The sequence below is a fragment of the Jaculus jaculus genome, chromosome 16, assembly GCF_020740685.1.
Source record: "Jaculus jaculus isolate mJacJac1 chromosome 16, mJacJac1.mat.Y.cur, whole genome shotgun sequence".
In the NCBI taxonomy this organism is placed as follows: Eukaryota; Metazoa; Chordata; class Mammalia; order Rodentia; family Dipodidae; genus Jaculus; species Jaculus jaculus.
The window spans coordinates 30,449,213-30,474,450 of NC_059117.1; the positions used below are offsets into that span (position 1 = coordinate 30,449,213).

Genomic DNA, 25,238 nt, shown 5'->3' on the forward strand with positions numbered 1-25,238 from the left:
AAATGTTGAGGCCACTGGGGTGGCTTGATATAATCCCCTCTTATCCCCTACCTCATAGACTCATGGGTTTGAACACTTGGTGCCCAGCAAAGGGGCACGATTTGGAAAGGTTGTGGAATGTTTATGAACTGGGGCCCTGGATAAGCACATTATAGAGGGCAGGCAGGCCTTGAGGTATTACTTCAGGCCCTGCTGCAATTCTCTCTCTCTCTCTCTCTCTCTCTCTCTCTCTCTCTCTCTCCCTCTCTCCCCTTCCTCCCTGCTGATGTGATCATGTGATACCAGCTTCCCTATGCTGCTTCTCGTTAGGTATTTTGTCCCAGCAATAATCACATAATTTATATGACCAACCACTGTCTACAAGACTGATTAAATCCAAGTTAAGTGGTTTACATTGCTTAGGGCTTTAATATGTATGAGACTGTGTTAGTCTTTTAAGATGAACAAACTTAAATTATAATATTTAGTTCATAATTTTATGATTAGCCGGGCATGGTGGCGCATGCCTTTAATCCCAGCACTCAGGAGGCAGAGGTAGGAGGATCTCCATGAGTTCAAGGCCATCCTGAGACTACATAGTGAATTCCAGGTCAGCCTAGGCTCGAGTGAGACCCTATCTCGAAAAAACAAACAAACAAAAAAATTTCATGATAATTTACATTTCCTCAAACTTATAAAACAAATTAATACTTTTCTCTCTTAAAAGTAAATGTATTCTAGCTGGGTATGGTGGTTCTTGCCTTTAATCCCAGCACTAGGGAGGCAGAGGTAGATGGATCCCTGTGAGTTCAAGGTCAAATTGGAACTACAGAGTGAATTCCAGGTCAGCCTAGTATAGAGTGAGATTCTACCTCAAAAAAATAAAATGCATGTTGAGTTTGTTTGCTGGCTAATAACAAGTGGTTCCAGTGATTTAGTGTTGGTCCCTTGTCAATATCAGAATCAGGGTAACAGCAGAATCACCCTAAAATATATTTACAGAATTCTTCCACACCTGTCTATTTCTTGTTTGGGGCTTCTGACTGTGACATTGTTGTATATCCAAACAAGTGAAGAGAGCATTAAGTATTTAAAAATTGCCTAGAAAGTCATCTTTGGGTTAGAGTCTTCAGCGATGGAGTCAAACAGGAAATATGTATACTGATTTTTTGAGTCGTGAATTAATACAGTTTAGGGAAACAAATTATATATTTTGGATTGAAGTTAAATTCTCCCAATCTAGATTTCATTGTAGCTACATCAGTTTATGGTTCCACCAGCAAGGAGTAAGGGTTTCTCTTTCCTTACATTCTTACCAGAATTTGTTGTCTTTTGTCTTATTTAAAAAAAAAAAAAACACATTTATTATGTACTCATTTTTGAAGAGGGAAGAAGAGAGGGAGGGAGAGTGTGTCTGTGTGTCTGTGTGTGCACACACACCAGGACCTGTTACTGCTGTAAACAAACTCCAGACACACTCACCAGTTAGCGCATCTGGCATCTGGCTTTACATAGATACTGGGTAATGGAACCCAGGCTGTCAGGCTTTGTGAGAATGTACCTTTAAACACTGAGTAATACCCCCAGCCCAGCTTTTGTTTTCTTAATCCATTCTTTTCTCTCATGACCATATATCCTCTCTTAAAATATCTCCAAGTGTCTATAAAACCTGTTAAAATTTCCCATCACCACTGTGGAATCAACAATTGTCACCTCTTGGCTGCATGCTGAATCCGTTTCCCGAGGAACCCTGCCTCCATTGGCTCCTCACTGCCTCTCTCTCTTTAATCTGCTCCAAGCACAGTGTATTAAAAAAAAAAAAACTTGATTATTTCCTCTTTATTCTACACTACGTTTCTTTTCGTTCCTCATACTTGCCTCTCCTTCCCATCAAATGGTCATTTGCTACACAGAACATTCTTCCCCTAGGCAATGCTATTCAGACTTCAATCATTTTCTAGGAAAAATCTTTCTTCATTAAATGACTGGCCAGATTCATCTACTAGTACATAATACAGAGTCACATATGTCCCATTATGGTATTTGTGACATTCCCGTTGTTCTTAACTCCTGAGAGCATGGTTAGGTCTCTTGCCACTTGAGCTGTCTTTCTGGGGCTAGAATGGTTCCTGGCACACATTAGCTACTCCCACAGAACCTCTGAATGGATTAATGTAAAGAGGTGGATGACATTGTAACCAGATAAATAATCAGAAATGAGATGATTTTTGAGTTGTATGCTAGCTGTTATCGATTAAGGGAAATAAATTATGGGTATTTCAAGAGAGACTTACATATAGTGGTAGAGGCATTTATGGTGATTCCTAGATTGAGCTGAAGAATATATGTGGAGAATGTTTGGGCCAATGACAGGACAGGTAGAGATTATGTGTTTATTTTGATGCACTGAATTTTAAGTGACAAACTCGTGGGGTGGAATGACTTGAGGATATCTTTAAAAGCAGACATGGATATAATGTGAGGTCTTATTGAGGAATCTTAGCCTTAACCTGGATGTTTCCCAGGCCCACAAGCACACCCATTTCTCAGCCTGTCTTTGCTGTCTTGGTTAGCAGCATGAAAAGAAGTATAACTCTTGGAGCCATTCATTTGTTCTCTGTCATCCCTCCATCCCTGTCCTTTTCTGTTATTATTAATGCGTTCTCTTTCCCCTCACGTGCATTGTTACTTTCCTGGGCTATTCACCTGGAAGATCTCATGAACTTCCCGCCTACTCAACTCTCATCCAGTCATATGTCCTGTAGCAGAATTTGCAACTTTCTCCAAGAGTGGCTTTTCCAAGCACTAGAATGTTACTCTCCTACTTAATGACTCCAAGAGTCTTCCGTTGACCACAGAGCGCCATCCAAACTCTTCGTCAAGATCTTGTGATCTATTCTTGCAGTTCTTGCAAATCACCCCAACGATCCTAGACTATTTACTTCCTTTATCCAGTCATACAGGCCACTTGAAGTGCCTCTTACATTCAGCAGCCCTGTGTTTCTTTCCTTCCACTCTTACTGAAGTTTGACTAAGGGAAAGATGTTTTATTGTCTACTGCAAATATTTATTTTTTAAAAAAAGCCCCAGAAAATTCCTAGCCTTCAAGTCTCAACTTCTATAAATAGCCTTGCCGAAGCCTTCCTCACTAGAATACGATTGGCTACCTGCCAGCTTACTGTAATTTTTTTTGTTGTTGTTGTTGTTGTTAAAAGCTGGCTGACTGAACTGTAGCTGGGCTTACTTGGTATAGCTTCATGTTGTCTAGCTACGGAGAATTTACGTAGGCGTCATATTTGGCCACACCCTCTTTCCACCTGGGGTTAGATCCCAGGAGAAGGTCATGACCAGACCTCACCAAGATGGCGACTGAGGGCTGTCAGGACGTCCTACGCCGTCACGTGCCGGGGACGAGGGTGGGGCCCTCCAGGGAGCTGCGGTGGGCGGGGCCTGGCAGGTGGGGCGGGGCCTGGCGGGCCGGGGCGGGGCCGGTGAGGGGTCGTGGGCGCTTCTGCTGTGCGGCCGGTGCGCGCGGCGGCCGCGGCGGCAGGAGGCAGCGTCGGTGGACTCCCCTGGACGCCGGCTTTCCCCCAAGCGTGCCCGGCACCTCCTGTTTGGACCCAGGGTCATCCGTGTGGCCGGCCGTACGGAAGCCGTGACCCGCGGGGACCGTCGGCCGGTGCCCGAGCTCTGCGGGCAGGAAGATCGGGGCAAGCCCCGGGAGCAGCTCCGCGGCGCCTCCCTCACCCCAGGGGCCGCGGCCACGGTCACGGGGCGCGGCGCCACTGTGCGCGCGACCCGGGCCCGGAGCTCCCCGGACGCCCCGGCCCCACCTCCTCCGGGCCAGGGCCTCGCGTCGCCTCCCGGCCTGTGGCGGCACCTGCGGATCGCTCGTCGGTCGGGTCCCCGCCCCTCGCTCCCTTGCGCCGGGCCCGGCCCGGCGGCTCACCTGGCAGGCGCGGGCGCGGGCGCGGGAGCCGGGCCCAGGGGAGGAGCAGGTGGAGCGGGCGCGGCTGCGGGGGACACCGGGAGGCCTCGGCGACACCATGAACAGCGGCGGCGCCAACATCACCTATGCCAGTCGCAAGCGGAGGAAGCCGGTGCAGAAAACGTGAGTGTCGCCTGCGCGTCCCCGGCTCGGGAGGTGGCTGGCTTGGAGTGAGGGGTGTGTGCGCGCGCGCGCGTGGTGGAGGGGAGAGGCACCCACCCCGCCGCCAAGCCCCGGCGATCCCGGGGATCCGGTCGTGGCCCGCGGAGCCGGAGGGTCAAGACCAGTCCCCAGAGCCTGGAGGAGTGAATTTTCTCCTCTGCAGTTGATTGCATTGGAGAGGATCGTCCCCGCGCCCTCCCGGACCCCCACGTGCCCTCTCTTTGCAACTCTGCACGCTCGTCTCCGACCCCAGAGCTTGCTGACCTCCCTGACCTGTCCGGTGCCCCTGGATTATGGAGCCTAAGCCTGCCTGAAATCCCTGGGCTCTCTCAATGCCCGCCCAGGGCAGCTCAGAAGACAGTCTCAGGTCTGATTCTTGGTGGCAAGCTCAGTGAGGCTAGAGGTTGTAAGGGGCTAAGTACTACTTGCTGGCTGGAAGGTGGGATGACAGCCTCTTTTCTGTCCCTAGCAATTAGCTGTCCGTTTGGCTGTCTTGTTTAACTATTAGGCAGCACATTTGAAGGTCTCCCTGTAGCCACACAGCAGGTAAGCGGGTGCGGTGGGCAGGCACCCTGGATGGTGACTGTCATTGTTAGCTAACTTTTTGACAAGCTTTCTTCTTCCCTTTGCGGTGGTTTTGGAGACTAAACTTGTGTGTGTGTGTGTGTGTGTGTGTGTGTGTGTGTATGTGTGAATGGAATTCGACTTTTTGAGAGAGAAGTTTTCATTCTTAGTATGTACCTGTAATTTTCCTTTCCTCATTTAAAAGGTTTGCTAGGTTTAGTAGAGTGATTATAAACTTGGATTTTTGTTTGTTTTGCTAGGATGTGTGTGTAAGATGAGAAATACATATTTTTTTTTTACCTGAAAAAAAGATTCATGCACAAGACAGATTTCCATTTGTGACTTGACTGCACTTATTCATGATTTTTATCTTGGAGTTTCTTTATCAACATTTGCCACTTTTTTTTTTAACCCCAACCATTTACTCAGAGACAATCAGAAGTGTGCAGTTTGCTTAAAACTTAGCGATCACTAACCAAAACCCAATAGTTTAAGATTTGTTAAACAGTATTTATAACTAGTTACTGGTTTTAAAGTTTGATTATTTAGGAGCCTTACTTTCCCTTAAGAATTTCAGCTATCGTTTTTCAGATCTACATTTATAACACTGGTTTTAACAGACGTTCGCTTATAAGCAGCCTGGGTTGAACTTGGAAGTTCTGTGGTACAGTGGATCTGACACGAATATTGCCAAGTCAGCAATTTCCTGTCTGGACAGTACTGAGATCTTGGTTAACAATACTTGTTATTTTGTTAGAATGGTTTCTTATGGTAAAATATGTTCACCGAATTTGACGTCGTCCTTGATGGTCAAAACTCAGTGGCTTCCTCAATGCTTGCTCTACGTTTTTAATAATACAGCAGCATGGTTAGCATCATATGAACTAGGGGTGTAACAAGTTTTCTGTAGATGGTCAGATAATTGAAGATCTTAGTGTGGGCTTTATGAAATTGGGTCTCAGTGAGTGTGTGTTACTAAAAAACAAAAATTACTTTACAAATTTAATGCTAAATGTCTTAATTTATATTCATCATGAAGTTATTTTTAGTTGCTAGTTATTATTTATACAACATATTTTAACATACCACATTTTCTTTTTGACTAAGGTGAAACTATTATCACAATATTTTAACTGCTTCTTTATGTTTTATGTACTTGTATTTGATACTTTTCTGGTAACTAGAATTTTGTCTTCGGTCACCTGTATTTTATTTTAATAGTTCTTATTGATGTTTACCAAGTCTTCTGAAACAACATGTGTTGCTTCTAGTCAGATCAGTGCCTTGAAGGGCAGCAGCCTGCTCTATAGGAAAGCCTATGGGAGAAATGCCTTGAAGGGCACTGGGTTGCTCTATAGGAAAGCCTATGCTGGCATATATATCATCAAGGCAACGTGCTTATATTATTTTTCCCTGGAAGGAAAAGATTTAACTCTATAATCAGTTAATCAAAATCAATAACTGTAATAACGAGGCCATTAAATTAAAGATGTCTGTAAATTAAACTGCTAGCTTGTGTCTAATGAGGCCCAAAATATTCCAACTTTTCAAAAAAATGTGAGTTGAGAATGCTATCTAGTTTTACATAAATTTGTTATGATAGCTACTTTATTTTACTTACAAAGAGATCTAATGATAGAATTGTTAAAAATGCTCACTTAAATGTATAGTTCCCTAAGTTTTTGTAGCAAAGTAGGTGACATGATTTTAACCTCAAGCTTTTTAATTCTTTCAAGAAAGACTGAACAAAATAAACTCCCTCTAGTGGTAGTTATTGAAAACTATCTTTATTAATTAGTGGGAATGCATTTGCAATGTGTTTCATCCCACTGAGGAATCATATTTAGTAGCTGAGGAGTATAGTTCCCTTTCTATTTGGTGCACTGAAAATTAGAAAGTTAACATTTCTGAAGCAGCCTGTCATTCAACCTATAGTTTTACTTCATGAACACAATTTTCAAGAATAAGCCCAGGAAAAGAGCCCTAACTGTAACTCTCCTTAGAATGTCGTTCCATATTTAGTAAATCTGCCTGCAAAAAGAAGACTTCATCTTTTTATTTAGATCCTGTTCTGCTTTTATGTTTTTTGGAGATGTAAACTTTTCTGCATATTTACGTGATTATTTCTGTGTCATGAAGACAGCTGAAAAACCAAGTGCAGAATTCAAGTTTCTTTTTTTTTTTCTAGTTCTTACAATCTTAAGTGATTTTAAAAGTTTTATTAGTGTTCAAAAAGCTGCGCTAATTTTCTTTTTTACCACATTCTAGAAAGTCCGTAATAAAAACTGGCAGATGGGCTGGAGAGATGGCTTAGTGGTTAAGTGCTTGCCTGCAAAGCCTAAGGACCTGGGTTCAAGGCTTGATTCCCCAGGACCCACATTAGCCAGATGCACAAGGGGGCACACGCATCTGGAGTTCTTTTGCAGTGGTTGGAAGCCCTGACACACGTGTTCTCTCTTTCTCTCTCTCTCAATGTCTCTGCCTCATTCTGTCTCTGTCTATCGCTCTCAGATAAATAAAAATAAACAACCACCACCACCACCACAACAAAAACCTGGCAAATAATAGGTGCTAGATAAACAACATTCACACTTTAAGGTAGTGCCAGCAATCATGGTGATCCAGCCAGCCGTCATGAGATCTCTGGATTAGAAGTAATTTATAAGTGTTAATTGATCTGTTGGTCAAGTGTATACTGATGGGGCTGGAGGGATGGCTTAGTGCTTAAGGCGCTTGCCTGCAAAGCCAAAAGACTCAGGTTTGATTCCTCAGGACCCAAATAAGCCAGTTGCACAAGGTGGCATGTGTGTCTGGAGTTCATTTGCAGTGGCTGGAGGGCTGGGCACACACATTCCCTTTCTCTCTCACTCTCTCTGCCTCTTTCTCTCTGTCAAATAAATAAATAAAAGAAAAGAAAAGAAAATGTATACTGATGAAAGCTTTTGCTTTCTTAACATGCTAATCATAATATAAAAGCATTATTGTTCTTATTCTTGTTAAATTCCCTTCATCATATTTAAGCACCAGAAAAGTTTTGTTACTTATATAATGTTCATGAAATTTTTCATATAAGTGTGATATGATGTCATTGTCTATATAGCATCTAAAATGAAATGTCTTTTTCCTTACATAGTTTTATTTTTCTCCATCGTTGGTTTTCTTTTCTCGCAAACAGCATTATTTAGAGAACTGATAAGTTGGGGCTATAGATGATCTTGCTTATTAGAGCCAATGGATAGATATAAGTGAAGGTGTTTACATTTAATGGCAAAGAAAAGGAAGTGGGAACACAATGAGACCATGGGGTCTAAACCGAAAGGCGGGGTCTCCTTTCCTTACCACAGCAGGTCTGGTCAGGTTTCTTGGGAAACAAAGCAGGCCGGTCTCCTACACTGCCACCCTCATTACTAATCCAAAGAACGAAAGCATTCATGCTAAAGATATAAATGAGACAGATGCTCAAGTTTTATTGTTGAAATAATTTTACTTTGTGTTATCACAGAACAGTCACTTTGCCCATAAAACAGTGGAGGCAGTATTGTTGAAATAATTTTACTTTGTGTTATCACAGAACAGTCACTTTGCCCATAAAACAGTGGAGGCAGCATTTGAGTCTGTTCTGAATGGCAAGGAGGCCTAAAGTGTGCCACCTCCCTGGTGTTTAAACCCCGGTGTCAGATGCTAGTTCCCTGCTGTGGTTATGACAGGTACTTAGGAATAAGTACTGCCCTTAACAATATTTTAATATTTCTAATTTTTTTTTAAAAAATTAATCTTCTGCATGGTACTCAAACAAAAACTCAACTGCTTATTGGCAATACTCTGATGCGGGTGTGGAACACCAGCCCTTGCACACATCATTTTATCGCATTCTTGGAGCAGAGCTCAGGACGTAGTGTTGTTGCAGTTTTGTGGATGGGGACCTGAGGTTCACGTTCAAAACTGGCCATAGAGTACATGAAAACCCAGAGTTTGCATATCAGTTTCCAGTGTTTTAATTCCAAAGCATGCTCTTTCCAACTGCTCAGGGCTGTCCAGTTGGACTCGTTCATTAATGCATATGATAAGTCAATATCCTAGGCATTTCCTATTGTTTGTTGTTCCTCTTCTAATAAAATTACTGTTGAAATCAGTTGTCATCTCACATACATGATTTCTGTTTGCCCATCTCTTACTTGAATTCTTATCCTTTTTTTTTCTTAGCATATTATCTTCCTATTTTATTAATTTGCTACCCACCTTCCCATTAAAACAGTTTTAGTGGCTGCATGGTACTCTATTTCATAACTTATTTCATGCTTTTCCTTGTTGGGGGATTCTGTTACTTCCAACCTTTACATGTTTTAACTAGCATTTCAGAGAATACCATTGAGAATTGTAAATTCTTAGGTGAATTTAAATTTTTCCTTAGAAAAACTCCCCCAGGGGGAATTTTGAAGTCCAAAAGCACACTTTTAAGGTTGACCCAAATGTTGCGCTCAGAGAGATGAAGCCCCCCAACCCCTGCTTTAAAATTTTACTAGTTACATTGCCAGTAGCAATCTGGAATATGCTGTATCTGTGTAGTGTGCTTAACATGGCGATACTTCAGGCAAAAACAGTGAGAAAGAACTTGAACTTGTGTGTTGAGACTGGGTCTGTGTGCAGGAGCAGAGGGGTAGTGGGATTTGGATTTTCTATTTCACAACAGATTTCCTTTGTCTCACACATTTCTTCTTGTTCTTTTGTCTTCTCTTTGACAGAACTATTGTTTAGAACTGCATTCCTATTAATATATTTACATATAAAAAGCTCGATATATGCATATAGTGCCATTGAAATTTAGCCTATTGGACAATATTGTTTGATATCTTATTTTAATTAAGGATTTATTTTACTTCTCTCTCTAACTTCTTTCACCTTTCTGTGTCCTGAAGGTTCTTGATTGTCCTTTTAATGTTTCATTACTGTTGACTGTGCAAAAGTTCTTAGCTATGATATGGGATATGCTGCAATTACATTTTCTTTTCTGTTGTATGCTAGTGTTTCTTATCCATTTCCCATCGTCATATTGTTTGCATCAGGGTGTAGCAACCTCAGGTTTATTGGAGACAGAGTTTGTGTTTCTTTCTCATTGTTTTCTTTATTTTGTCATGATTTTCTGGAAGACAGGGGTAGCTGTAGAAAGCTATGTATTCTGTCATGAAAGCAAATGTGTCTTGCTTGTATTTAAAACCAATCTTGAGGCTCACATCTCTATCACTTTTACCACACCTGTGTTTCTCAGTGGTGCACCATGTTTGTCTTGCTTGTGCAAAAGCAGCTCTTTAAAGACAAGACTGTGTTTTATTTGTCTGTGTAGCTACCAGAGCATCCTACATAGAAAGAAGTTGAGGTTCACTAAGCTGCCAGTTGACCACCACTTAAAATTTTTCCAGTCATGTCTTAGTGATTGTGGAATAATGAATCTGTGATGTGGGTTTGAGGGATAAAACTAAAGAATGTGCATATGTAGGAAAGAAGGAAGAGAAAACAGTTGTTATAACTTTTCAGGATTAGGGACAGAAGCACAGTTTCTAGGGCATATTTAATTTTCCTGTTTTTTTTTTGTTTTCTTTTTTTTTACAATTTATGCCTGTGCGAGCAACTGCTGTTTATATCTTCATCTCTCCTTAATTATAGAAAACAGTGAAAGCAAAGAAGCTATCACAGCCGGGGAGCAATGACAGGATTGGGGCAGGAGCATTCTGAGTCACCCAAAGTGGCTCAAAGTGGCTTGCAGGCAGAAATCTCAGATGCTTCTGTCAAGATGTGTTTTGTCTTATGCAGGGAAGTAAAATATCCAGATGTATTCATCCTAACAATGAAATGTATCTTTATTTATGCTATGTATCACCCTATAATTTTACTTTAAGCACATACTTTATGACTGTTTACACTGGTCTTTCTCACTTAGTGACCAGTCAAAAGAAGTGAAGAATGCATGAGGTTAAGAGTTAGATGTAGGTATTAGAGTAGAGGGATTTTATTGCGGAGTGCTTCGGATTTCTTGGGTAGAGAAAGCGCCCTGGTAGATACAGAGAAGGGAGGGTCCAGTTTCTAGAGAGCGTGAATGCGGACATTCAAGCACAGGTTCTAGACGTGAGATGAACAGGTGATGGGTAGGAGGGCTGAGGCAGGGGAATAGCTTAAGTAGCCCACAAGAAAAAGCAAAAAGAGCAAGCTCAGTATTAGGAGAGGTAATCTGTTAGAAGATGTCATTTTAATTTGGTAAGATTACTAAAACCCTATCTTTGTATTGTTGAACATAAACAGTTACATTAACTTCTGATTAACCTGAATTGTTAATTTTTTCCCACTGCTTTACCCCCTTGAGTGTGTATGATAAGGCTAATAGATGTCGACTGGAGTGTTAGGAGGGCTTTGAAGATTAGTCAGCCTCACATTGGACACTACCAGTAGATACAAAAACAAGAGCGTGGCATGCACCCAACTGGAGCCTTGATGTCACGATGATTATAATGTACAGGTTGGGACAGGATTAATGAGGTTAATTTTAAACAAAACTAATAATGAGTTGTTTCTTCCCTACACCAACCTCTTATAGTCTCTCAGGCTTCTGAAGTCCAGCTCTTTGCAGTTAAGTCTTTCAGTGTTTTTTTTTTTTTAATGAATATTTAAAACAGTTTCATTTAAATAATGGTCAGCAATATGTCATGTTGTAGATTGAGGACCGTATCAGGTAAGAATGCTCAAGTCCCCTGCATTGCCATGAGATTGTGCCCTGCATGCAAGCATCCTGTGTGTCTTCCATGTGTGTGGAGATGGACGAAATAGTCTCCCAAAAGAACTTCCAGCCATCATAAGAAGTGAAACATGGGAGAAACGTATTCTTTTAGTATGAATAATCTTAAAGAGTTTCAAAGCCAGTGAGACACACCATAGATGTAAACTGCTAAGTTGAGTGGCTCCTCAGTCCCAAGCTTCCTAGACCTTCCTGTGCATTTAACTCTCCTCTGTGACCTCCAGAGAGGCTACCCTCATCCTTTCCTTAGCTGCCTGTGGTTATCTTGGCCCCTGCCCCTTCCTTAGCCCAACATCTAACTATCACTACCTCTTAAGCCACTTTCTTGTCTAGTATACCTCCCATTAGGAAATGGTTATTTTGCTGAACTGCAGATCCCAGTGCCATTACCAAATGTCTCCTTTTTCCTTCTTTCCCATACTAATGCAGCCAACATTTGAATCTGGCTTAAATCTTTTGAATGGCTTAAATCTTTATTCCAGCCATGCCTATCTTACCTGCTTTCCTTTGGCCAGACTCTGGTTACTTCTCTAAGCACCTGAAGCAAGCAAACATTCATCAAGAGTCACCATATATTGAGCACTACGCTGATTGGATTGAATACCAATTTTCAATATACTTGAAGTTACTTGTATAGAGTATTCCTTGATGACATGTATAAGATGTGTGGGTAAGATTGGTAAGGCATATATGGTGTAGGGTAGCTAATCCATCTCAAGGCAGATCAGAAAAGATTTTTTGTTGTTTTTAAAGCCTTCACAAGAGACTTAAAGGACAGAACGAGGAGGCTGCCTGAAAGCACCAAAGTACATGTTGATTACAAGAAATTTCCTAGTCTGGGGTATAGTAATAGTCAAGAAAGGCTAGAAAGATTGTGGCAGGTTTTGGCCCTGGACAGTGCTGAGCTGTAACTAAAGGCTGTTTTAGAAAGAAGTTCCTAGTGACAGCATTGGAATGTTGGTGAGACCTGTCCTGCATTCCATAGTCTCTGTCAACAAATTCAGTTTCACAAAACATGGGACTGGCACTGTAGATTCCCGCTCGAAGCTTAAGACATCGGGCTCCAGTTTCTACCAGGACTTTGAGGAACTTGCTACTTTCCAGTTTGGACAATTTTCACCACGCTGCTGTGCACTGGCCCCCTTTTCATTTATACATGCCTGTGCAGACACATCACATCTGACTGTCCTTGTTTATCAAAATCAATATTTCCATCACTCCCCAGTTCCTTATTTTGCTTTCGTTTTCTTAATACCAGCTGGAAATACTGTATGCATATTTGTTTGTTTAATTCCCCATCCTCCAACTGTAGTGTGAGCGCTAATAGAACAAGAGCTTTTGTTCATTGGGTTGACTGTGTTCTGCACCTGACATTTAGTAAGTGTTCAACGTTTTTGAAAGTATGTGGCTCCTACCATCTTCCCCTTCTCTCCCTTTCCTCCTCCCCTCCCTCTGTCTCTCTTGCTTCACACTTCAGAGAAGAAACTTCTCACAGTTCCCCACTCCTCAGTTATGCCTCTTCAGGAAACCCTCCTGTTCATCTTTGAGATCCATGTCAGACCATTTTGTTTGGTTTGGTAAAATCTTAAGTAATTGTTCCTTTTATATCTCATGTATTGTTTCCATAACATATTTTGAATATTTAGAAGAATATTTTCTGACTGTCCAGGACATGATAGGTGAAAGTAAATATTTGTTAAATCATTAATTGATCAGCACAGAAGTACACAGTAAGGTGAATATACACTTTATTTAAAGGTTGAAAATTAGTTTCTTGGTAGTTGCGACTTACATTTAATTATAAATACATATGATTTGGGGGAAGGAAGAAGGGAAATAATCACCAACTTCTACTTTATATGGACTTAAACAAACACCCTGGAGGAAGCCCGTATTTTATCTGTAGATCACTGTACTAGTTACCTTTTCACATTAGAAATAACAGGAATTGTAATAGAAAAAGAAGTAGACAGCTCCTGAAGAAATTATTTATACATGCTGTAATTGAATCAAATTAATAACACTATACCCAGGGAAATTTGTACTTTCTAAGACAATATAAGTGCAATTGACATATCAAAAATCAGGCTCAATTGTTGGTGTTCCATTAACCTTTCTAATAGAGGTCCACTCTGTAAAAGCTAATAATTATGTAGAATTATGCCCAGCTAGGAAAGCAGCAGTTGCTAGTAATCACAGTTAGCTTCTAATATTTTACATGCAACAAATACTGATAACTAAATACAAACTTACTCTTGTTTTTGTATTTGAAGACCATATTAGTTGGCTGCAGGACCACCTTTAGATGCCAGAATGACTTGGGAAGTCATTAATAATGGGGTGAAAGTGACAACATGACTATGTATCGGGAATGAGGAGTGATGGGATGAGAACCTTTTGCCTATGACTTTTCAGTTATCTACAGAAAGGATGTTGAAATGTTTCTTTGGAAGACAGCAGAGGAAGCATGACTTCTACATCATTTGTTGTAGAAATCTTGTTTTCAGTCTCTTAACAATGGCTGTATTTGAGGGAGAAAAATATTCTAATGGACTGGGAAATAACTATACTATATATGTATGATGTATAAGCAAGCATTTTTGTAAGACATATTTAGCATTTTCCTATGATGCATAAGCATTTATGCTGTGTGCTTCTACATATGTGTATGGATGGGCATGTGTTTAGGTGTAGAAACATGCATGTGTACATATGTTACATATCATGTGGCAGCCAGAGGTCAACATTGGGTGTCTTCAGTCTCCACCGCATTTTTGAGACGGGGTGTTTGAACCTGAAGCCCACTGATTTGGCTAGACTGGTTGACCAACAAACCCCAGAGACCCTCGTGTCTCCCCAGTTTCTGGGATTACAAGAACGTGTGGCCACACCTGGCTTTCGTGTAGGAGCTAGCAATCCAAACCCACGTCCTCATGCTGTGAAGCAAGACGTTGGCAACTCAGCCATCTCCTCCTTTCCCATAAGCTGTTCTAAAAAAATAAATAGAAAGAAAAGCTTCACTGGAGAACTTTCCCTTTCCCTTGCTTTCCTTAATTAAAATGTGAAAAGACGGTTTGGGCAAGACTTATATAAACTTGAAGTAGATTGTAAAAGTTTGTTATATCAAAGAAATACTTGAGATGTTACAGTGTAATAGACATTTTTTTACTTTGTATTTTCTAAAGGATTTTTATGGTATTTTGTTTGTTTTTCAGAGTAAAGCCAGTCCCGGCTGAAGGAATCAAGTCAAATCCTTCCAAGCGACATAGAGACCGACTTAACACAGAACTGGACCGCTTGGCTAGCCTGCTGCCCTTTCCACAAGACGTTATTAATAAGCTGGACAAACTTTCAGTCCTTAGGCTCAGCGTCAGTTACCTGAGGGCTAAGAGCTTTTTTGATGGTACGACAGCAGGGTTTAATTTTCCAACAGTAACTTACACAACACTAATATTAATTATGACTCTTTTATGTTGATAACGATACACATTAACCATATGTGAAAATGTTTGCTGCTGTACAGAATAAGTTAAGTGTGAAAGCCAAGTTTACAGTTATTTCTAAGTTAACTTCACATGCTCACTCATCAAACAGCTGCAGCATTTAAATGACGTATGGTTTCATTTTTTGAAAATTGTGCACTGGGAAATGGTGCCACAAATATATGTTTAAGTTCCTGTTCTTTTTGCAATTCAATTTTTTTAAAAAAAATCTGTCTTTTAGAAGGAAAGAATAAAATACATATTAAGACTGATACACTGTTGTTATATTTTCCATGTTCATCGATATGTCATTTCATTTATCTTCCCCAAATTATATGTACTTCTGATCCCCCACATTCATTTCTTTTTGTCTGAAGAAAACTAGTGAACATGCCAGGCACTGGGAAGGACACTTGAGACTAGGATTTCAGTCTTCCCTGTGCCACTGACTCTGTGTAACCAAGCCCGAAGCATCCGGTGCCGCTCTCACAAGCTCAGCTGGGAAGGTGTCAGTGTGGAGCTAAGCAGCGAGGTGATATTTGTGACACATTGGTCAGACAGCATTTTATCACCACAGAGTATTTAAAATGAAATTCCTGTTTGACAGTGATTCAGTGTGTTTTCTCATGTAAAATAATTCCTTAAATTTTCTATCTATAAGTCAAACATAGATTTTTTTTTTTTTTTCATGGAGTGTGCCTTTGAAGTGTCATACTCTTTTACACTGGACTAAAGTGAAGTGTGAGGTCAGTGCTTCCCAGACTTCTGTGTTTATGAATCCCTTCGGAGTCATGTTAAGCCTGTGGCCAGAGGTCTTTTCATCCCTAGCAAGCTCTCAGGCGATGTTGATCATGATATTGTCAGTTCCTAGGAAGTACCTAGAAAATACACTGATAGCATAGTTAGAGTTGTGATTTGTTTAGAATATTGCAAAGCAATTCATCTCTTTAGATTTATGCTTACATGATTTGATGCATTCAGTTTGAGCAACTGTTTGCTTTCTTGCTTGCTTGTATGTTTGTTTGTTTTGTTTTTCTGTTGGACAAATTCTGCATAGTTTAGCAATTGTGGTCTGGGCAGCATACTCTGATTCCTTACAGCAGTGATTTCAGGGAAGAGCATATATGGTAGAAGTTGCATAGTAAGCACTTATTAACTGTGCTTTCCATGACCCTATTTCAGTTCCTTCTCTTTTCTGCAACTTTGAAAACCTTTCCTCTAGATCTCTGGCTCTGAAAAGTGGCTCTTGACAAACAGCTTAGGCATCAACTGAGGACTTGGTAGAAACATCAGTTTTAGGGCTCATTCCCATCCTTTGGAACCATCCCCTGATTGTGTGGCTGTGTACCTGTAAAAGTTTTGGAACCACGGCTGTGAACCATAACTCTGAGCTCATGCCCAGCCTCACAGAACCTGTCCCTGATCCATTCTTCGCATGTTGTGCTTCCTAGTGGACTGTAACATGCAGGATTCTGTGACATGATAACTCCACTCCTGTGATGTGTGCATGAATAAGTCAGGGAAGCAGCCCTTGACTCTGGCAAAAATGTGCCAATTTGAGTCATTTTATCTTTCCATTCTATTTCCTGCTCCTTCATCGTGGAAAATCAACATACCTCTCTGCCTTTCTGCCTGCCTGCTAGCCATCCATCCATCCATCCATCCATCCATCCATCCATCCATCCATCATCTCTGTATCTATTAACAATCTATCATCTATCTACGATCAAGGGCATAAAAGCCTAAGGGAGCCCAAGACTGTCTTGAGTTCAATTCCCCAGCACCCATGTGAACAGCTGGGTGTGGCCACCACACACACACATCTCCAACTTCAGTCCTATGGGGAGCAGAGACTGGAGGCTTACACAATTGGCAAGCTTCAAAATTCGTTGAGGGACTCAGTATCAAGGATACACATGGATGAGTGGTAGAGGGGGAACATCAATGTTCCGCTCTGGCCCCTGCAAATGAATGCATGTGCATTTCCCACCCATGCACACACAAAAACAAAATGCTGAAGTTGTCCCATGTGAAAGCAGGAGAGCAGAACTGAAGGTACTGTAGAATAACCAGTGTACTATGTAAGGAGTAACTCATCACCACCCGCTAGACAAGTGTATGTATGTATTCACACCTACATGCACGGTCATACATGCATCCTGTTATTCAATTCTGTTTTATAATCCATGTTGCGGTGTAACAAGGTTCATCTTGGGTCCTCTTCTGTTAACAGTATTTTCTCAACTCCTCAGTAATGACTTGATTTTCATTTTGGTTCAGTGTATTTGGCAATGGGACCTTATTACCAGTTTGTATCAGTTCTGCATCAGTTTCATTATCCTTAATTTCAGGTTCTTCACCTTGCTGGTTCCAAATTTCAGTGTCCATAAAACTTAGGTGAAGCACTGAAGAGATTGCTCAGCAGTTAATGCCCTTGCCTGCAAAGCCTAAAGACCCATGTTTGATTCCCCATTACCCACATAGAGCCAGGTACACAAGGTGGTACACACATCTAGAGTTTATTTGCAGCAGCTCGAGGTCCTGATGCACCCATTCTCTCTGTCTCTCTTTCTCTTCCTCCCTCTCTCTATGTTTGTAAGTAAATAAAATATTTTTTAAAAGTTTGTTAAAACGTACATTATAGAATGTGCCTCTCAAATGGTGGTTCCATTTGTATTCTGTGAAACCCAAGAAACCGTATTCTAACAATATGTTTTAGCCTTGCCTCAGTTGTGCCTCGTCCTAGTTTTTACAAATTGCTTGCTTTGCCCTTGAAAGAAAAAAAAAATATTCAGACATAAAGTTTTAGGAAGAATATAAATGTTTGATCTTGGGTTTTAGAGGTGTGTATACACCTTGAACAGTTCCTGAGGCAGCTTTGAAGAAGAGAGAATTGGATAGAAGGTGAGGGGGAAAATTCAGTTAAAACAAAACAAAACAAAAACTTGTCCAGTCTCCTCTGGAGCATCAGTGGATAATGAAGAACTTTGGAGTACCGCGATAATACCCTTATGAACTGAGCAAATGCTAAATCCTCAGCAGGACGCTTGCCAACTGCTCTCAGGACTTTTGTGCACTTAACATCTCCTGTCCCACTGTTGGGAGAGCAGCATGGTGAGGGGAAGGGAAGCTCACAATGAATAACAGGATGCCCACAGGGGGTGTGTAAATTCCTGCGGAAAGGACAATATAAACGTGTAATCATACAATCTTGGTAGAAAGGAAACTCGAGTTTTACTACAACAATAGATATTTTTCCAAGAAAATACATCTATTTATTGCAAGTTTAAATAATCCAACTTGGATTTGTCTTTTCAGACTTTGCAACCATTGACTGTTGAGTATTAGGTATGACATTAATGCTAATATGCTTCTAGTTAATTGAAACATTACAAAATTTAACTTTTATATACTTAATATGATTTAGTCATTTTGCTGGCAGGTAAAAGTTTGAAGCAGTTTACCTGGTACTATTAGAGTACTAAGCTCAATTATTACATTATGTTTGCGATAGGTAGTATTTAAAGTTTAATGATGATGGTCAATAGGAGCTTGTGTTTGGAGGCTAGGCATTGCGTAGCTGCATCCAAGTCTGAAATTAACTGATGTTAAGGGAAAGTACTGTTTCCTCCTGTGTCATGCCTCTTAAGAGATATCTAATAGTGGAGACGGGGCTTTTTTGATCAATCTAATCATTAGGTAATGATTTATTTTTAGGAAGAGTAATTTTGAATTATTTCCTCATTACCTCTTGAAATTTTCAGCATGTAAATATTGTGCTCAGATTGTTCTACCATGTGTGTATGTGTATGAGCAGGCATGCCAGTGTGTGTGCAGGGCAGCGTGGAGGACAACCTTGGCCCTGTTCCTTAGCAACACCATCCACCTTTTAGTTAGAGTGTTTCTCATTAGCCTGAAACTCTCCTAGTAGGCTATGCTGGCTGGCCAGCAAGCCGTAGGGAGCTACCTGTCTCTGCTTCCTTGCTGTGGGAGTACAAGACCCTGGGCATTTTCACTTAGGTCCTGGAAATCAAAGCCAGATCTCCGAACTTGCACTTGAATGACAGAACAATCTCTCCAACCTCAAATTGGTCTGCTGTTTTTCTCCCAAAAGTTAATTTTAGGGGAAAAGTTAAAATTCAGGAATTTTTTTTTTCTGTTCAAATTGTACAACAATAAAATAAAGCAAAATTGGGAGAAAAATATTTCTTTCTGTGACTGCAGTAGGATTTATACATCATGAAGCATTTATTTCAGTAAAATTTTCATGGTGAATATTACACCATTTACAATGTGTGGCCATTACTATGAAACCTTTTACATCCTTCACCATATCTAAATCATGGACTCATCTTTGTGAAACCTCTGTATTTGAGCTTTATAAGCTTAATTTATGGGAAAGAAGCCTTTTAAGGCAGGGGGTAATTTTTGTTTAGATTAGTATTTTCTGTCAAAACCAAATTTGTGGAAATTACTTTCTAATGTCATGGTCTTACATTTATAGATTTGTATAGGATGTAATTTTGTGCTTATTTTGTAAAAACTAGGTAGTATACGAAAACATTTGAGTCTTGGTACATCATACATGCTTAAAATAATCACCATTTTGGGAAAGGGAAAATGACTTATATGGTAGAACATTTTGAATTCCTGAAGTCTAAAAGTGCTACAGGAAGAGAATGTCAGGTTCCTTATTGGATGTGGTTGTCCACTGTTTATTAGGTGAAAGGTGAGGCATGGGACACTAACATTATCTTACCTCATCACTATTCCTGGATTTTTGTTGACTTCATATATTTCATTGAAAAATCACATTGTCTTCCTTTTGAAGTTATTTTAATTGTACATTTAAAGTTTGTTAGATTTTGAAAGGAGTTATTATTTTATTCCTTATCAATGAGTGTATTTATCTGATTTTTATCTATTTTTGTTATTTTTTAAAACCATATTATTTTTTAAAATTCTGTGTATTTTGTTTATATGCCAAGAATTAGCAATAGAATTGAGCAAAGTAAATTCCTCTTTAGGCTCAAAATATTATAATCTAAGAGATTCACATATCAACATTGACACTCATGAGAATTCTATAATTTCATATGTGCTGCTATGATTTTTAAGTTATATAGGAATCAGCTACAAAAGTGTTGCTATCATAGCAAATGCAGTGTCTTAATTCTAAGAATGTCCAAATTGTTTTCATAGCAGTTCAGCATATTTGAAATTATCTAGTAAAATGTTTGTTGTTTATTAAATTATATTTTCCCATAGCATTAATACATCTTATGTTATCATTTAATTATGTATTTTCCTTGAGTTGTCATTATAAGACATAAAAATCTAACTGTAAGATGTGCAACTTCTATAGCTAAAATGTTTATACATCTAGAAATTTATAAACCTTAACAAAATCCAAGTAGATTTAAACATGAATAAAAAGAAAATAGAACTTTCTTATATAGTGAGTACTCACATTGTGGGTTTTTGCATTTAACATTCTGATTTCTTTAGATCACAAGTTTAATCTGAGAGGTAGGAGGATCATTGTTAGTTTGAGACTACATAGTGAGCTTCAGATCAGCCAGGGCTAGAATGAGACTGTACCTCAAAAAAAAAAAAGTAATCTTCCTTTTTTATCAGATGTCCTGTTTTATAGTTTATAATTCATGGAGTAAATATAGTACTTTTTTGGTTGTTTTGTTTCTCGTGGTAGGGTCTTACACTAGCCCATGCTGACCTGGAATTCATTATGTAGTCTTACGGTGGCCTTGAACTCACAGCAGTCCTCCTACCTCTGCCTCCCAAGTGCTCAGATTAAAGGTATGCACCATCCTGCCTGGCTTAAATACAGTACTTCTTATCAAATTTGATAGAGGACATTTTAAATAAGTGTTTATTTGCCTTAACAAGTTTTTTTTTTTTCCCCCCCCGAGGTAGGGTCTCACTCTGGTCCATGCTCACCTGGAATTAACTATGTAGTCTCAGGGTGGCCTCAAACTCTCAGCAATCCTCCTACCTCTGCCTCCCAAATGCTGAGATTAAAGGCGTGTGCCACCATGCCCGGCTTAACAAATATTTTAAAAAATCATTGAAAAATATTTGAAATTCAACCAGAGCCTAAACTCATTGCATTTTATTGCATATTTTGCCTTTTTCTTAGCTCTTTCTTTGTTTATGTAAAGATATTTATTTATTTATTTACTTATTTATTTATTTATAAGAGAGAGAGAATGGGCACGCCAGGGCCTCTAGCCACTGCAAACAGACTCCAGATGCGTGCTTCACCATGTGCATCTGGCTTACATGGGACCTGGAGAATTGAACCTGGGGCCTTAGGCTTCATAGGCATGCACCTTAACTGCTAAGCCATTTCTCCAACCTCTTTTTCTTAGTTCTTAATTGATTAATGGATTTTTCTTTGTCTGTCAGCTAATGTAACCATGGCTATAAGATCTTTGGCATGAACAGTCATAAATTTATGTTGTGAGCTTTTAAAAATGATATTTCAGAAATACTTTTATGTATTATTTTAAAATCCTGCCCTTAGAAAGGCTTCTGATTCTTTATTTTTAATTTTTTTCTTCTGACTCTTTTTTGAAAATGAATTTTAGTCAGAAACTCTGATTTCATTTGTTTACTCATAGTTGGATAATTAAATCTAAGGGTCAGTTTACTGTTGTTGGGCTAGTATATTAAGTTGTGAAAACAACTCATTTACAAAGGGAAACTCTGTGTACTAAAGTAAAGATGTGTCTTTTATTTCAAGGTTTATAGAAAAGCTTCCTCTAAGTTCACTTACTATATTATTTGTATATACTCATATAAACTAAACTGGGCATATTTTCCTAACATTAAGAAATATTGCATTACTTAACCCTTTCTTTTGTATACAAGTTTATTTATATTGTTGAATTTTACAAGCAATTATTCTCTTTTATGCTATCATAAAGTAAGAATAGAATTTAACTTTCCCAGCTAAAGTAATAAAGAGAATGATTAACATTGTAAAATTGAATTTATAGCAGAGTAGGTCCTATCAAAAGACATAGCTTTTCCTAGCAAAATATATTATGCCATACATCTATTGAAATACAAACTTTAGTAATAAAATATAGTTTACAATCACATGATACTTCTTCCTCATGAATTGTCCCTCTTCAAAAATTCAAGTCATTTTAATTTTTTTTTATTTATTAGAGAAAGAGAAGAGGTCACCTCTATCCACTGTAAATGAACTCCAGATGCATGTGCCACTTTGTACATGTGGCTTATGTGGGTACTGGTGAATCAAACCTGGGTTCTTAGGCAAGCACCTTAACTGCTAAGCCATCTCCCAAGTCATTTTTAAAGAGGAAATATTTAACTTGTAGGGAGAAATGAGAATCTGAGCTTAAAATGCATGAGAGGAAACTACCACATTAGGAAAGATGGATTAGGTAAATCCACATGGGATTATGACCGAGTCGTGTGGACTATAGTTGCTTGATAATGTTGTATTTGCACTCTAAATTCCACCAGTTAGATTCACCTCTGAATTGAATTGTATAATTGCTCCATAGGCCTTTGGATGAGGAAATTGTTGCAATATCTTGCCATTTCACTATTCCTATTTCATACTATTTTGTATTCCAGTCATTTTGGACGATGGTAGGGTGAAATGGGGCGGATTCCACAGTGTCCGTTCCAGTACTGCAGATGTGTCCCCATTAACAGAATCAGCAGATAACTAGATAACTGGTCTTCAGAGACTGTACTTTATTTCTCTAAGCTGCCCTATATTCCAGGACTGTGCTGTCTGAAGAGTCTTGTATGTCTGCTTGTGTATGTGGTTTAGATGCTCATCCGTGGTTTCTGAAGTGCTAGACGACGCACCTAAAGGAGAGAGATGAGTGAGCACAATGGGAACTGTGTGGGAGGTTGCGAGCTATCACTCACACACAGGTCATTTGCTTGGTTTTTTTTTTTTTAATATCAGGATGTTACCACTTAAAATTAGCACTGTGGGGAAGTTTCTTAACCTCACTAATTCTTAGTTTCCAAGAATAACTGTTCTAGTCTCGTAAGATTGATATGGACAGTAAGTGAGATTCAATCTAGAGGAATTGTTGGGCATAGATTGTGGGCTCAGCATCACATATTACTGAGTAATAAAATCACTCAAATACTAGGAAGCCATTTTTGTGACAGGCTCCTGTCACCATCTTACCTTCCAGTGCTTTCTAAGGCAAGTGGAGAACATCTACGATAGCTTCTCCTGAGCTTAAGAAAGGAGAGGTAATAGCTGTGAGACCAAACATTCATGGGAAACTTCATAAAATGGTAAATGGTAACTACTACATTTGTGTGAGTAGAGAGATGGAGTTGTGAAACAGAAATAGGTTACTGATAAGGCCCAGCAGTGTTTTTGGCCTGGCCGTGGGAAGTAGGTGTCCTCATTGCTTCTGGACTCAGCATTGCACAATATTTACGTAGCCTTTTACTAAGGATGGACGTAGAGGGAGCAGAAGTATTGGTTGGTGTATGGTAGAACCCTCCTGTAACCATCTCCTCAAAATGCCTTTGTCATACATACTAAAGATTGCTCTTCTGGTGTTTAGAACTAGGCGCATTGCTATTTAGGAGTGTGTTTGTGCTTATTTATTCCTTCTCTTCCCAAGTTCCTATAATATTTGTAGATCTCATTTTGGTTCTTTTTTTACTATTTTATTTTTGAGAGAGAGAATGAATGAGAGCTGTGAACAAACTCCAAATGTGTGCGCCCTCTTCTGGCACACGTGTGACATCGCATGCATGCGTCACTGCGTCTAGCTTTCGTGGGACCTGGAGATCCAAATGTGCGTTCTTAGGCTTTGCAAGCAAGCGCCTAAACCACTAAGCCATCTCTCCAGCCCCCATTTTTATTCTTAACTCTTACTTTACTTTGTTTCATAGTTCTTTATTTTCATAGCTTACACATCCCCCTTAAGGCAAAGTCTAATGTCTAGTTATAAAGACATAGAATGAACCATATATGAGTCTGAAATGAATAGTTCCTTTGATTTCATATTCACCATCAGTGATTGGGAGGTTAACTCTTCATAATCTGTTCTTGTCTTCTGTCAGTAGCTAGTTGAACCTGAGACCAATTTTATTTATTAAAAATTAATATGAAGAGATTCCTCTTGATAATGTGGTAGTTTATACATTTCATATTTGACACTATTTGTTTTTAACTTGTGTTACTTAATTTGTATTAATATCAAGGATTTTGTTGGATTTTGTTTTTTTCTAACAACAGGTCATACTACATATAACTTTTAAATTGTGCCTAATACAGAAATATTTGGAAAAGTAGGGAAATGTCATTGCTTTAACTTAGCATTATAGGTTTTAGTGCATCCCAACAAGTTCAGCTACTAAGAGCACACAACATTGTGTAATGCATAGGTCAGAAAGGAATAGGAGGCCATGATGTCTTCTAGGTTTTAGTGATAAGCATGTTAAGTATTTCCTTTTGGTCTTGATGAGCTATTGGATCAATTTAACTCACAGCTGTTTCTTGGTCCAAGGAAATCTGTTCTCTGGCCTTTGGACAAATCTACACAAAGGCCAAGCTCTGGCTGCTTCTTGGAGGGAGATAACCTTCAGCCTGTGCAAAGGCGAGGACTTGGCATGGACGTTGGTGTGATATGTGCAGTGAGGATTTACCAGAAAGCACAGTGCAAACACGGGAATGGCCCATGAGCTGCTTTGCTCAAACTGAGAGAAGCCTGGTGATTGGTCAATCTTGCTTTCCCCTGAGCCCGACTATTTTGGCTCCTAAATATGTTGTTCAGTAAGTCTTGAGGGAGCTGCCAAGTTAGTATTCAAATATCACATCAAAATGGGTCAGAAGAAGAGTAAAGATAAAAATATGCAAAGCATTTAAAAGATTATTTTTTAATAACAAGGCAATCTTTAACTCCCAGAAAAACTGCTAATTAATGCTTGGATTTGTAACTGTTGATCTGCTGTGTTAGGAATTTCACATTCATTCTCATTACTCTTCATAACTTTGTAGGATGGGCTCATTTTTCTTTTTAATTGCCATTTCACATATTAGGAAGGTGGCTCAAAGCTTACACATTTAGCATATGGCATAGCTAAGATTTGTATCTGATTCTGTCTGTTATACTAACCACATGTTTTAAAAATTAGATAATGTTTGAATGTGCATGATCAAATGCTTAAGTAAATTTTGTCAGCCATATAACCATAGTCATAATTGTTTCTGTTGTTATGCTGCCTCAGACTGTGAATTATG

The 25,238-nt window shown here is 39.5% G+C and overlaps 1 protein-coding gene across 1 annotated transcript in view; it reads left to right on the forward strand.

Moving 5' to 3' along the window:
* Nucleotides 1-3,966: 3,966 nt before the first annotated feature.
* Ahr (aryl hydrocarbon receptor) overlaps nt 3,967-25,238 on the forward strand; it is a 43,483-nt gene continuing 22,211 nt past the window's right edge. The window contains exons 1-2 of the mRNA XM_045136034.1: nt 3,967-4,090; nt 14,693-14,880. Of these exons, the coding sequence (XP_044991969.1) occupies nt 4,026-4,090; nt 14,693-14,880 (253 nt within the window). The 5' untranslated portion in view covers nt 3,967-4,025. The remainder of the gene's footprint in view (nt 4,091-14,692; nt 14,881-25,238) is intronic.